Below are 15347 nucleotides of genomic sequence, written 5' to 3'. Positions count from 1 at the left end.
ATTTAATACAAGATATAAACATATCTAATTGAATAGAAATTAAAAGTTTGCCTTTATAACCTAGATTTAAGTCAAGAATGGCTACTATTTTAGTCAGTCTTAATGAGTGAGTCTATGGAAAGATATAATTTAGAATCAAATCTTTTACCTATTCAATTTTGATATCATTGACAACTGTAATTTAGCCAAAATAAATTTATCACTCAAAAAAAGTAATTCATATTACTTCAGTGGCACTTTATATGGATTGAATTAATTTCTTATTCAGATCTTAATTGAACAGAGCTAATTATTTTCAAATTTATTCTCATCTGTATTCTTAAATACTTCATTCATCTGTATTCTTTAAAACTATAATACCTAAAAATCTGTCTGATTTTGCTTGATTAGGGGCAAAGTATTTCCCCGCAATAATCAACCCTTCTCTTCTTTCTTTGAGTAGCCATAATTCTGTCAGTATTTATGAAGTAAAAAATCTGGGTCTTGTACTATAATTATAAAAAAAGCAAATACAATTTACAACATCTTACCTCTAAAAGAACTTTTCGTTTCCATACATCCTTGTGGAGCAAACAGAAAATACAGAATAAAAATTACATTAAATTTTTTCTCAAACACATAATGAGTCAGTATAAGAAACAAAGTAATTTGTTGATTAGCATAATGAAATGACAACTTTTAAAAAGTCTTTCTAGTAGTAAAAGCAGTTGAATTGTTTCCAGATGTTTCTGAAAACAATTTTAACTTGTCACTGATGCCGTCGCACATATGAATTTGTACCTCCCCAGTTTAAAAAAACCCCTTTAGTACAATGTTAATAATACAAGATAATACGCTGTTAGGTGTATTTATTTAATACAATATTTTTTTGTCCAACAGTTTGAATTTGACAACACAGATTGCAACAGCAAAAGGTTATTCATTCGGTTGTTTAAACTAACTATCCATAATCTTAAGACTACTTATGTTGTTTAGTATGCACTGATTAAATTTTCTCTATCCCTAAAATAAGGGTGAGGGTGAAAAAACTGATTTACAAGAAAATCTGAAATTTGAAAAATAAAAACAAATTTTAATCTTTTATGAAGCAGAACATTAAAATCCATGAAATCTCAAAATAACATCATATCGTGAAAGTCAGGTTATAAACACATAACTTACCATCACTATGGGTTTTCAGAATTACCCACCACCAATGTTTTACTCTTTCTTTTTCTATTTTCTATAGCTTAATTGTGTTTTCTTAATAAAGAAAACACAATCATCCTTTGTTTTCTTTATTCTTCTCTGTCTTCCAGAAGCAACAATTTTCCTACCATGCGATACAGTTATCTCTAAGGTGAAATGTTTGCTACATTCTCAAAATAAAATATACTTACAGCTTCAGCTTTAACATACTCAACCATTGTTTGAGAAATATTTTTCAATTACTTACAGTACCTCCATTTACAAAGATACTCCATATACTTATTCTGTATATTTTCCACCAACTTGGTGGAAAATGCTTTACAATAATCATCCAACTGCTCTGCAATAACCTTAAAATCTCCATAAAATCTAGGCAGTAATAAAATTACTCTAGATGTTAAAGTCCTTTGATGAGTCTTTAGCCAACTAAAAATCTTAAAACTTATAACAAATTTATTACTTCCACAGTTCATTTGCAGTTGCACTTTTCATATCAAGTGAAGGACTATTGTGGTTTTTATCTACAGTTTACGCCAAAAATCTGCAATGTTTCATAAACTTATTTTTTGCAATTGTAGACACCTTCTAAAACTTAAGAAAATTATTTTTGTTTTAATTGATGATAAAGGCTTATGAATTCAGAAAGAAATATTTTAATTAGAATTCTTATAATTTATGCCATTGAAAGATAGGAAGTACAGAATACTTGGCTAAAGCTCAATAAAGTGTGGTAATACCACACGGACCTTGATCTGGACCTACTGTTGAGCATTTAAATGTTTCATTTGATGCTACATAGCACACAAAATACATTAATTATATAGTTTAGGTTATGTATAGTGGATTAGTTATAAATCACGATTTACTGCAGCAAAACAAGATAGCTAAAATACCTTAAATACATTTTAACAATATACTACTAATCTTGCCAATTTTATATACTTACTGTTCTGTCCTAGTATGCAATGTAACAAACAGAATAATTAATCAGTTTATTTATAAATTTCTATTATTAACAAATTAATAGAAAAATTCTGAAATATTTAATCTGTATAAAATTTGAATTTATTTCTTGGAGAAATTTAGTTAAAATCTTGTAAAATTATTGACTTATTTTTTAAAAAGTTTTATTTGGATTAATCAAACAGTCATACTTCATTTTTCAATATAATTTCTTGCTTTGGAAATGCATTTTTCCCCGCATCGTAAAATGAAAAGGGTTGTGTCAGGAGCCAATTGTGCACAAAGGCCTCCACCGCGGCATCAAAATCACAGGATGATAGTTCAGGGCTACAGGGGAATGGTCAAGTGGAGTCCATCTCATTTCCTCAAATTTTCTGCAAAATAGAGCTGTTAAGGGGCCGAGAATTGTCACAGAGGAGAATAATGTTCCAAATTGGTTGTTCACGTCTTTCAGAACAATAAGCATCCTTTTCCTCATTCAAAAGCTCACGGTAATAAGCAGCATTTATTGTGCAATGCTCATGCAAGAAATCAATGTATAAAATGCCAGAGCGGTTGATAAAAAGGAGTTGCAAGCACCTTGCCAGCTGACATTATTTTTGGGTGAAACGTTACTACCACTCAGACATTATGTATTTGTTTAAAATACTAAATGTTAAAAATGAATTAAAAACAAATAAAATATATTAAAATGAAAAAACCTGTAGCACATGATACAATCAAAATAAAAACACAAAGGTATATTATGCTATATCTGATTAAGATAATAAAATTACTTCTGCTTTATGACAAATGCCATTCATAGCTGAAACACCATAATTCAAATATCTAAATGTAAATGGACGGCCCTACGAAATTGTTAAACATTAAGATAACTTCCTTTTTTTCCCCCTAAAATGAATGGTTCTTATGTTAGCCCCTAGGCAATGCCATATGACAGATACAATGAACAAGGATGTGATGCACTGTTAGCTGGCAGTCACAGTGAGTACAAACAGTTGGTTCTTAAAGAGAAGATTTGGCTGACAGCAGAGTCTTGGCTTTTACAGGGGCTGGTCCTCCTTCTTCTGCCACTCCATGCCGGCTTGTTTGGGTTTGGGCGTGTGATTTCGTCGCAGGTGATGATTCAATTCAAAAATGCATTCCCTTCTTCTGCAAACCATTCTGAAAGCTCCTGACAGACTTGCAAACATCTCAACTTGTGTCCTGTTGTCAAAAAGAGAGGGACACACCTGGCACCCTAGGTCTTTTGTCATGATCCATAACTTATTACAACCTGTGATGCAATTTTGGTGTCAGAGGTTGATCGGCTTCAATAAGGTTACAAATTGTCCAAATGATCTCCGCTGAAATGCTGGTCTGAGGATGGCGTGTTCCTCATTTTCAACCCATTCATGTCCTTTCTTGAACTCCTTATGCCAGGCTAACACATGAACCCTTGACAATGTTTGATCCTCAAATTTTGCAATCAATCTTTGCAGAATTTCCAGTGGTTTTATGCCTTCATGAGGGAGAAATTTCAAGATAATGCGTTGCGCAGTGAAAGGATGCACCTGTTGCTCTGATATTGCAAGCGCTATGCTGAACTGGTTTGAACCAGACACCACCTGGTCTCCCCACTCTTGAAATCCCTACCAATGCTAGCAGCGGTCGTCTACTCCCTTCAAACTTATGCACTCAGAATGAAATGTTTTGCTTATAGTTGATCCACCCTTGTATTTAAACCTACAAAATGATGTCAGGTAAACATGTATGTAGTAAAATCTAAAACCACAACTTAACCAAACCATTAAATATACATTTAAAACACAGTATACAAGTAACATTATTAATAAACTATAATTCATACCTGAGTGAGAAGTGTGCTTGCAAGCATTAATGAAGTTTCTTGTTGATCTTTCAAGATATCTGCATTGTCATGCATACCAAATACTTCTGGAGGGGTGATCAAGGGCAGATTCTTAACATAATTTGAGAACTCATCACGCTCTAGTCTACTAGGAATACTATATTTATCTTGAAAAAGGATAAAGATTTGTTAAAAAAATATAAAGCAGCACAATAAAAAAAGTTTAAATCAAAACTAATCATAAATTTGTAAAATACATGAGCAGCATCTCAACCCTTAAATACATTTAAGATAAATTTATACTTAATTACAATTAACTAAGTAATGCCTGAAAGAAAACATATGGATTGGATATATAAGGTTCAACACACAAGGATGCCATTTAAGTAAGTAATTTGAGGAGATAATTTGATTTAATTGTAATAAGTAATATGTCACATCACAGCATTTACTGTAAATATTTACAGTATAACCTCTCAGAGTCGATTATTAACATTAGCTTTTCTATGTTGTAATGACAAATTTAAATCATAATTTAATTTCTCGCAAACATGATTTAATTACATTTGTGAAGAGAAGTAATCATTTCACATTATATTAAGTTATATAGATAAAAATTATGTGTTCACTAAGAAAAAAAGTTTTTGAAATTCAGAGTTTATTCAGAATTTTTTAATTTCTTGGTAAAATATTAAGAGATCAGATTGATTTTTGGGATGTGTAATTTATATTTGAACAAAAACTTTTTTTGATTTTTTGAAATTCTAAATTTAAAGGGTTAAAATGAATTTTTGAATTTTTTTGAATACTATTTTTTGAATTTCTCAATAATGAAGATATCAGCTTTATTTCTGGTGTGGATAATCTTCACATATACCTAAAAACAAACTTCTAGATTTTTCAAAATTTGATATTGAATGGAATGAAGAAAAGGAAAAAAATTTTGAACAATGATTGCAAATTTCCCTCATTTCCGACTACACTAAATGAAGTGTTCACTAGATTTGGGTTTGTAAATATTCTTCAGATGATATCTAAAAACTATTAACTATTAAACTAGCTTCCAGTGGTATTTGTTGGGTTAACACTAAGAACCAGGCAACTAATATTTTAAAGATATTTTGAAACCTATATTCTTCAGAGATCACTTGAAGTTTCAGGTATTGTACTGACCAACCTGTTGCTCTTGAAGAAATTACAATAGATTGATACTTTTTATAACTTGGAACACGCTTTAATTTTCATCATTTTCATTCTCACAAGCAAGAGTTTTAGGCGCAGCCCTAGAGACAAAGCAAAGCAAGCCTTGACCTGCTAAATATCCACTGACTGCAACATGAAATGCAAGTAACCATATATAGCGCAAGTAGACCCGTAACAGGGATGTTATAAATAAAAACTTACAAATGTACTTATATTTTGAGGTTATGTCAATAACCTCAAAATGATGTATATTTACATCACTATTATAAACACAGAAAATTTATTCTTTACACCAATACTGTTCAAGCTAAATTCTTGTATAGTTTGATTAGAGGCAGAAGAGAGTTAAGTAACATTTGCTGGATACGGTTAGACAAAAAAATATTTCCTCTAAACTAAAAGATTTAAAAAAAGCCTTGGAAGCATCTCTATTTATTTTTTTATTATATTAACCCTTAACTGGCACGGTGGGGTCTTTTTGACCGCAGATAAATATTTTTCATTTTTTTTTAGGTTCATAAGCCACAAAGCTGACTCTCCAGGTATTCTCCTTGTTTGGTAGTCTATGTCAGATGGTGGCCAAATCAGATATGCACTGCATCCTTCTACTGAATTACAGATATCTGGGGTCGATTTACTATTATTGCTTCAGATGTTACTTCTTGCTGATTTGTGAATTAATTGTCAAGTAAATACGGATACAGACAATTTAAGAAGTGAATTAAGTGAAATTGATATGCTATCTGATATTGATTTTATTTCAGATTTCTCTGACGCACTGAAAAAGGGTATAACTTATGTTGGCACTAGAAATTCCTTGTAGTTTCTTGCCTAAAAAGAAAACTATAAACCAGCAAGTTTGCTTTCACAATGGATAAAACTCTTGTATCCTACATCCCAAAAAAAATAATTGTGCTGTAATACTGATTTCTTCAGTGTACCATCCATTCTCCAGAATCGAGAAGATAAAAAACCAGAAATAACAGATTTTCACAATATTACCAAAGTTGGAGTAGATAGTCTAGATAAAAAATGTGCTGTGTATTTGGTAGGTCATTGCACTAGTAGGTGCAATGAGGAAACATCATAGAGGAAGAACATCTAGTGACGTTCTAGTCACTACACCCCCCTCCTATTCGCTGCCATGTTGGGCTTTACGGGAGTTGTCTATCGCCCTCTCACTTTTTACATTTCATAGTAATAAGCCTTGTTGGGATACCACCGATGTAAATGCCTTGGTAGGGGAGTCAATTACAGGATTGCATTTGATGCTGCCATTCCAATTTGTTGTATGGAAAGGCAGGAATTTATCTTATCACTTGGAAGACAACTCAAACAGCCATTTGATTCTGCAGTCTCAAAAACAGAACCTACCCTGAGAAAGAAAAAAAAAATTATTAGTAAACTACTTTTGCGGGGAGGGGGGAGAAAAAACTTTGGTCAAAAAAGACCCCCACCATGCCAGTTAAGGGAGCCTCCATTTTTATATTTAATCTAATGTTATAGCTAAGAAAGCATATGGCCACACAACCAAATTAGTATGACTGAGCGATTAACACCTACAAAATTCTCAATAGTTTTTCTAAAAGACAAGTTTTCATAGTACAAACAGAAATCAGTAGGATTTAAATTAAACTAAATACACAAAATGTAGCATATATTTACTTGATGGATCAAAGTAAAATGTTTCAGCTTTTAATAAATCTGGACAATAGAATTTCCCTAGAATTGTATTAAGAGTTCGTCTATCCCAATCATCAGTAACTCTACCTCCATAATTGCATTCACCAGTTAGATAACAAAGAGCTTCAAACTGTACATCCTGAAAAAGTCAATATAACATAAGGTTACAATTATAACTCAAATATTTACCATAATAGTATGTTTATAAAGAATTCTATCCTAACAGTTATTAATTATAACCAAACACAAAAAAATAGTACAGTGTATGTAAGTAACAATAATAAAGATCATTTTCTTGTAATGAAATTCTGATTCAAATTAAAAATATTATAAGAATATATTTTGACATTTCTTTATCTCTGACATTTCTGGATAAATAATCACTGTAACAAAGTTATTTATAAAAAGTAGTAACAAGAACCAACATATTTAAAAATTATAACTAAGTATACGTACATCGTATTGGTTAAGGAACATTTGTAACTGCATTACACTTATACGAAGATCAGTCTCATTAAATTCATATGGAATATTCCAACCAAGAGGTCCAAATTTTCGTCTTTCTTGAACCAATGCATGAAAAAAGCATAGACTAAATAGTAACTTTTTAAAATTATCACCTTGTTTACAGCCATCAAAAAAGTCAGAATCGCATATTGGATCACTCATTAATGACCTAAAATGAAAAGAATTTCCAAATTATTAAAAATTATACAAATTCATAAACAGTATTAGCAGGATAAATAAAATACATGGTCTATTTTTTACTTCCTTGTATGAAGTAAAGGAAGTATTGTGATAAATGGAAATATCCATTTTAACTAGTTTCAGTGTGATTTCTGTATGTAAGTATCATGCATAACTCAAAGCAATTAGCCATACAATATAGTTGTGCACCTCACTTTTGACTGCAATCGACTGAACCAAAAGTGTTTGCATCTAACAAGGGGAAGGGCAAATTTCTAACATTAGAACAAATTTAAAGGTTCCTAACTTCGATCCAAGAAGTTAGGTGTGGCTAAACAATGGTCAAGATCACTACAAATAATACTGAATGAAAAAAATGCCTAAGTATTAAGAAATGGTCAATGAAATAGAAAATATTCCATCAGAAAGCCTAAAGAGAGTACTGGATAAAAAAGCTAAGCCCAACACACCAGTCAGCCTTGTTCCTTATAAATGTTCTTGAGAAGGTAGGAATTGTTTGCCGATTATTAACCTCATCAGGTTAATTAGAGGTATTATGTTATCATGGCCACTTTGCTTTCAATCTTATAGCCTTTTAACAAATTTTATTCATGATATTCTCAAACATCTAAATCCATCTTTCATTTTTAACTATGTACCAACCAATCATTAAAACTATGTTGCAGAACTACCTAAAAGATAGTAAATTATCTTAATAGATAAGATTTTTCTTTTTTTTTGTTTTACAGAAGAATGCACAAGAAAGAAAATTGGGGGTATTCAGGCGGTCTAAGGAAGGCGATGAGTGATTAAAAGTTATGTTTTCCTAATACATTAGTACAAAAACTTTTTCAATTGAAAGCTTTGCTTTAATTACTGTATTGTTATATTGAATATGCTATCAATGTATATGTATAGACACAATTGTAATTTTCTTGAAAGCAATTGCTCCCATTTAAAATGTACTTTTCAACTCAAAAATAGGATTTGCCATGTTTAAAACAATAATTGCAATTACTGTTTTTAAAAGCACTTCTTGAAAACAGCAATTTTTAAGATGCGTTTTTAAAAACAGCAATTGCAATTATTATTTTTAATTTAACAGATGGTAAGTTTAAAAGTTTTTGATGGTCTGCAAGCATTCAGTGAATTGTCTGAATTGTTTCTGTGCACAACACAAAACAGTTGTTACCATTATTTTGATTGCTTAATTTTTATTTATTTCCATTTGTTTATAATGAAATACTTTTTTTGATCTCATGAAAGAAAAATATTTTATAACTGATGATGTTTATTGCAATTTTTGGTGGGAATTTCACTATATGAAGTTATTTTATTAATGCCATTCTTACTTATTAATATAGTATATTTCTAAATTAAATATAGTATATATATATATATATATATATATATATATATATATATATATATATATATAGTATTTTATAATTTCTAAATTTAAAAAAAAATGATATTTTTACATTGGTACGTTTTTTATTTTTATATTAGTACAGTTAACCTGAACGCATTACACACTGATCTGTTGTATGTAGTAATTTCAGATTAGTAGATTTATACAAACATCATCCCAAAATCTCTTTACAGTGTTTTTTTTGTTTTAATTTTATTTATTTATTGTAAATTGAAAATTACTTATACAATTTTATTCAACATATTTATCCTTGACGCAGAGAGCAAAAGAAAACCTGAGCACTAGCCGCGAGTTCATGTAATTATAACAGGATGATAAAAGAAAAAATTAAAAATATAAATTTAACTAAATACAAATACATGCTTATACTAACATGTTAAAATAAAAGTTTAAATTAAAAAATTAAGTTTAATGAAATTGACAAATTGAAAATACTCGTAGAACCAGAATGTAAAATTATTTAATTTAGATTGAAGTCAAAATTTTTAATGTAAAACAAATTGTTAGGGATGTAAGATGAAGGGGGTATTATACCGAAATGAAATGACTGGCACTAGATAGATAATCTTGGAGAGCTGCATCAAACCAGTCAAAAGAAATTATTTTGTTATAATATGTTAAATCTGTTGTTATGAGAGTGTGGATTATTTTTTGTATTTCAATTTGGTAATTTAAAATATATATTGTATTTCAACCATTCATCTATTAGATTGTCTTCTTAGATTAGATTGCTATTTATTATTTGGACATTAAAATGATTGGGGATTTTGTTAGAAAATATACTGGGGCAATACGAAAATTTACGTTTGCAAACAGCTAATTTTGAAAAGAATGTGGTATAAGTACTTTTGTGCCTGCTGAACGAGTATTGTACAGTGTATTTTTAAATTCAAAATCATTTATATAATTGTTTGTGTAGTATACTTTGATATATATTTTTCTCAAAGTAAGTACTTTAAATTGTTCAAATAAGTGTGTACTGGGATATAACCTTGGTCTACCAAAAGCTACTCTGATTAAATTTTTCTGGAGCATAAATATTTTATTAAGATGGGTATCATATGTTCCTCCCCATATCTCGATTCCATATTGAAAAGTGAATGAGCATATGCAAAATATCTAATTCTTATTTCAAGATCTTCAATTTTGTTTATTTTGTAAAAAGTATGAATAAGGTATTTTAGTCTTGATGTTAAATACTGTACATGGACATATGATCGTCCAATATTATTCAGAGACATTTTTGGACTGACCACGGCAGTTACTGTTTGTTGATTCTACTTATACTTACTGTACCATGTATGTAGTTTTAGATGAAATTCACAAGAGGGTTTGCCAGTTTCAATAGGCGGGAATGACATATATTTCATAATATTTAGGTCAAGTGTAAGAATATGGCTTTCAAATCAAGATTTTACCATAAGTAATCCACAGGTAGCATTCTTATATACTTCATCCGACATCTTGCCCAAAAAAAACAAAAGCTATGTCATCAGCAAAATATACTATGATATCATTAGGAACGTTCAGTTTTAAAAAGATCGTTGGCATATATTAGAAAACATATTGGCAAGAGAACAGCACCTTGTGGTAGTCCGAAGTTGGGGACTTTTTGTTATTAAGTCAGAATTTCAGTTCTACCCTAAGACAGTTTTTTTACTGGTCCTCGTACCACAGTTATTTAGTTTATGTATTAAACTTTTGTGAGAAACTGTGTCAAATGTCTTAGCTTAATGTCTTATCTTGTTATAGCCGGTTTGTTTTTATCTACAGATTCATGTATTGCGATTATTTTGGCTAATTTAAATTTAGCAGGAAAATATTCTACAATAAAAAATGTATTTATTGTGTGTTCAAGTGGTTTTAATATGCAATTACTTATTTCTTTAAAGCAAGAAGCACTAAACTGATTCCAGGTTAAGAGTTGTTTATTAAATTTTTTATTAATTTAATATTTCAGAAATATCTGTTAGGCTAAGAAACAGGCTATTAATAGAGTTTCAAAATAAAGCATGAACTATTTTTATTTTGTTACTACCCAGTGATATAATTAAGTAAAATATTTTTGGTTTTCAGCCAGATGATTTCTAAGATCCGGGTGCTGATTTCTGCAGGTATCTGTTTTTTTAATGAAACTGGATTTAAATGAATGATTAATGATAATTTAATACATTACTACCCGGTTGCTAAGCCACAATTACCTTAAATTAAATGAATTGCAACTATATTTTTTTAACTGAATAAAACAATTTTAAAAAAAATGGTTACCACCTCTCAGTCAGCTGCAACCTCCAGGTGTTGCCAGGTGTAAACAGGTGTGTTATTGTTAATTATTTATGCTCATCGGGTTTTTCAAAAGAATTAATACTAAACTGAAGTTTACTTTTTTCTGTACATGATAAAACATGGTTGCCAAAACACTGTGCGCAAGTAGTGATTTACATTATTTGAACTTATTACTTTCTGTCTGGATGAGTGTGAATGAGAGAAGGATTGCACGTGCTGCTCTATGTTATAAACAAGGACATAATGTGGTATGTAGTTGAGATAATGTTTTTTTTTTTCATTTTTTACCTGTGAAGGAATGATTTTTAAGTATAAAGGATATGTTTCCTGTATAAGGAAGGAATCGTGTTTTGTTGAAAAAATGACTATTGTTTTAAAAACTACAATTTTTTCTATATAAAATGAATTAATTTTTCACTAGTGTGGCACAAAAACACATTCATTTTCAAAAATAAATAATGAAAACAAAAAAGATGAGAAGTCCACAATTGATTGTCAATGTCTTTATTTTAAAAACAAAATAAATATACTATATGTATAACAGTTTCGCTGCATTCTTGTTTACAACATGAAGCAGTGTGCACATGCACACTGATCTCTCATTCACACTCATCCAGACTGAAAATAATTAGTTCAAATAATGTAAACCACTACACGGCAACCATGTGTTATGAAAAGAAAATAATTAAACTTCAATTTAGTATATATTTTTTTTGAAAAAACACGATCAGTATAAATAATTAACAATAACGTACCTGTTTACACATGGCAGCTTGAAGGTTGCGGCTGAGAGCTGGCAATAATTTTTTTTTTATTCTTCACATCACTTTTTTCAAACAATTCCATTCACTTTAAAAAAAAATATTTTATAATCATTGAAACAGATTAATTATTACAATATGTTTAATTAAAGGTAACTGTGGCTAGTTTTTGATAGGTAACCTGGTAATTCATTTAAATTGAGTTTCATTAAAACAACAGATACCTGCAGAAATCAGCTGCAAGATCTTGTACTATTAGGTAATCAAACTTATTCGTGTCTTTCATTTTAAAATTTTTCTTTTGAAACAGCAACGTTTACTATCTTCCAGACTGTCATCAACCAACTGTCCTCGCAGTTCTCAACAGAATTTTGAAGCAGTCTCTCATAGAGATTGCTCAAAATCAAACAAAGTTTTACCCAATTCTTCTCAATTATTTTTTATCAAGGCTTGCTGTGGATTTTTATATAAAAGAAATAAAATTTGTGACCTTTAAACCAAAATTCTTTTTCATTATTTGATAGTATTTTAGTCCTTTCTGTATTACAAATACCTAGCATTATGAAATCAGGTAATGATGTCAAGCAAAATCTCACAAACACACAATTTAGGCACAGGCTGCTGATCACAAAATGGCCTATCAGGCTGAATGTGAAAAGGCATAACATGGTGGGAAAATGTAATTTAAGTTTTTTATAGGCAACAGAGGTACAATCAATTTACAGAATATATTTTACCTAGATTAAAATTGTGAGAAGTTTTCTGATTAGCAACTGGCCTCAACAGTGTCAAAATTGAGTTGTGATTGACAGAAATAAAGAAAAGGATCCATGAGATGTTTGAAATTAGCTTAGATGAAAACTCCTGACTTGTTTAAAATCTAATGCCTAACAAGTACAAAGCTAATATACTATTATGCCTTTGTACCAATCCAGAAAGTTAATAAATACAGATACGATAATCCTATGTAACTACAATGTGTACAAGAAATTAATCCTACATAAATAGATATATCTGAAAATTTTGAGTTATAAATCTTTTAACTATGCAGAAGGAACCAATTGTTTGTTAATTTTTTACACATTTGATTACTTCTCTAAAGTTTTGTAGAACTTTAAAGAAATTCTTTCATATTAAGAATTTTTGGTTACCCTTCCTTGTTCTTAACTTATGATTATTCATTGATTTCTTTGTTAAAGATTTTCATTAGACTATTAAGGAAATATGAGAAAAGCTATTTGTACTAATGTTAAGTTTTTTTGCCTGGTTTAATGTAACCTAATTTGATGTGATATATATATTATATATGTAATTACATTTTAATTAGAATAACAAAATTTGATCATTTTAGAAATGATATATTAGAAAGCTTAAATTTAAAAAATATAAAATCTGTTATGAAATAAATCATTTATAATAAATTAAAAATATTATATACAGTCAATTATAAATACCTGATAATATTTGCACGTAGACCTTTTGGTGGTTCATTTGTCATCTTTACACTATTTTGCAATACAAGAACAGGAAAATGGTCAGCTGGGTATGATGTAAGCCATAAACGAAAATCAGGGTGACACTCAGCAGGAGAAAATTGTTCACAGATCTACAAATTAACATATTTTTAACTTTAATATCTCATACTTAAGATATCTTACATCAGACTATTTATTTTTTAATAGGTTCAGTTCATCATAAAAATTATAATTTCATGAATTTTTTTTATCATGAACAAAATCATAAATTTCAATTCCTAAATATCAGAAATACGATCCTATTTGTACTGATTCATCTTTGTATAAGCAATCTTTATATTTAAAAATTGGTACTCCAGAGAAATAAATGGCAAATTTGACACAATTTGGTACAATTTTTTTTTTTTTAGCTATTCAAATATAAGGACATTACAAGATGAAAAACCATAGATTGTGTTTATTAAATTTTATAATTTAATTAACATATTTGTAATTCATATTTTTATTATACATTATATTCATGTATTTAACTTATTTGTAATTTCATATTATGTTGTTATCTGTAATATATTGGCAGTAACTTCATTTGCATTGTTAAAAATGAAAAATTATCATATGATTTTTGACGGGATTTATGTTGAGACACAGCTGCTGACGCAATTCACTTGGGTCCGTAAGATTCACACATACCATAAGGTTCTGGCGGCTCACTCAGCTCCATCCACACTATATAAGCTGGCTCTGTACTAGAATCTGGCAGTCTCTATTCATCGTTCGAAGACTCAACATTTTTTATGCAATATATTTCTTAATTTATTATTATATTTAATTTACATGGTTTCATCATTATTGTAATATCATTTAATTTACATTAAGTTATTATTTTGGAAATAGAGCAATTAATTAGACAAAGAGGGTTAATAAAAGTCGCTATAATTAGGATTGGAACATTTACGCACAATTATGATCCTACACAAGGTGATATTGCCACATCATGAATTAAAATAAGGCATCTTCTTCAATTACCAAGCAAATATGACACACCACTCATGAATTGGAATACTTTGATGAGGTTTTAGCTTTGGACTGTGCACAAATTGAAGAAGATTTGTGTACGGTGAATCCAAATTACAAAATTTGTATAGATAACTAAAAATCTTCAAATCAATAAGTTAATTCAATTGTAACAAACAATAGTTACAATCAATATATCTCCATTCTGAGATATCTACATTCTTTGAAGGAGCCTTAACTATCATTTAGGATCTGCCAATAACTAACGAAAATTATATTATTAAAGACATAATTTGACAAATAATCACATTTAATTTTACAAGTACAATAATTTTACAATTTTATTAAGTTCAAACTTAGTTTTAATTTACAATTTAAAATTTTGAATATAAAAAAAATTTAGTTTTATTTCCATTTTGTTTTAAATGGAAAAGTATCTTTTAACAATTTTAAATCTCAATTTTAATTTTAATGAGCAATTAACAATTTTAATGTGTTATTCGCAATAAAAGATTTGAAAAATTATAGAGCAACTGATGATGTGAGGTAGTCGCAAAAGCGCTCTTGCTTGGATTATAGAATAAGGTATGGTGTCATCCCATTTTATTTTATTTTATTAATTCTGTGCTTGAGCTTATTGGATTAATATAATTTGTATAGCGCACAGAAATAAGATTCCTGAAAGGATCGATTTAATGTGTAACATATTCAATAAAAATAATTAAATATAAACAACAAAGGCTTTATTTATTCATGAACCAACAAAAATAAAATATTTGAATAATTATATCTAATCAAGCTACAAC

The 15347-nt window shown here is 29.3% G+C and overlaps 1 protein-coding gene across 1 annotated transcript in view; it reads right to left on the bottom strand.

Moving 5' to 3' along the window:
• The window catches only part of LOC142319287 (dynein axonemal heavy chain 7-like), a 187489-nt gene that overhangs the window by 17977 nt on the left and 154165 nt on the right, over nt 1-15347 (bottom strand). The window contains exons 54-57 of the mRNA XM_075356394.1: nt 13507-13658; nt 7343-7562; nt 6869-7025; nt 4001-4167 (exon numbers count right to left, since the gene is read on the bottom strand). Coding sequence (XP_075212509.1) covers nt 4001-4167; nt 6869-7025; nt 7343-7562; nt 13507-13658 — 696 coding nt within the window. The remainder of the gene's footprint in view (nt 1-4000; nt 4168-6868; nt 7026-7342; nt 7563-13506; nt 13659-15347) is intronic.

This window comes from Lycorma delicatula, chromosome 2 (genome assembly GCF_047948215.1).
Source record: "Lycorma delicatula isolate Av1 chromosome 2, ASM4794821v1, whole genome shotgun sequence".
NCBI lineage: Eukaryota > Metazoa > Arthropoda > Insecta > Hemiptera > Fulgoridae > Lycorma > Lycorma delicatula.
Note: the sequence above shows the minus strand (reverse complement) of the source record. Positions and strands in the feature narration are given on the sequence as shown.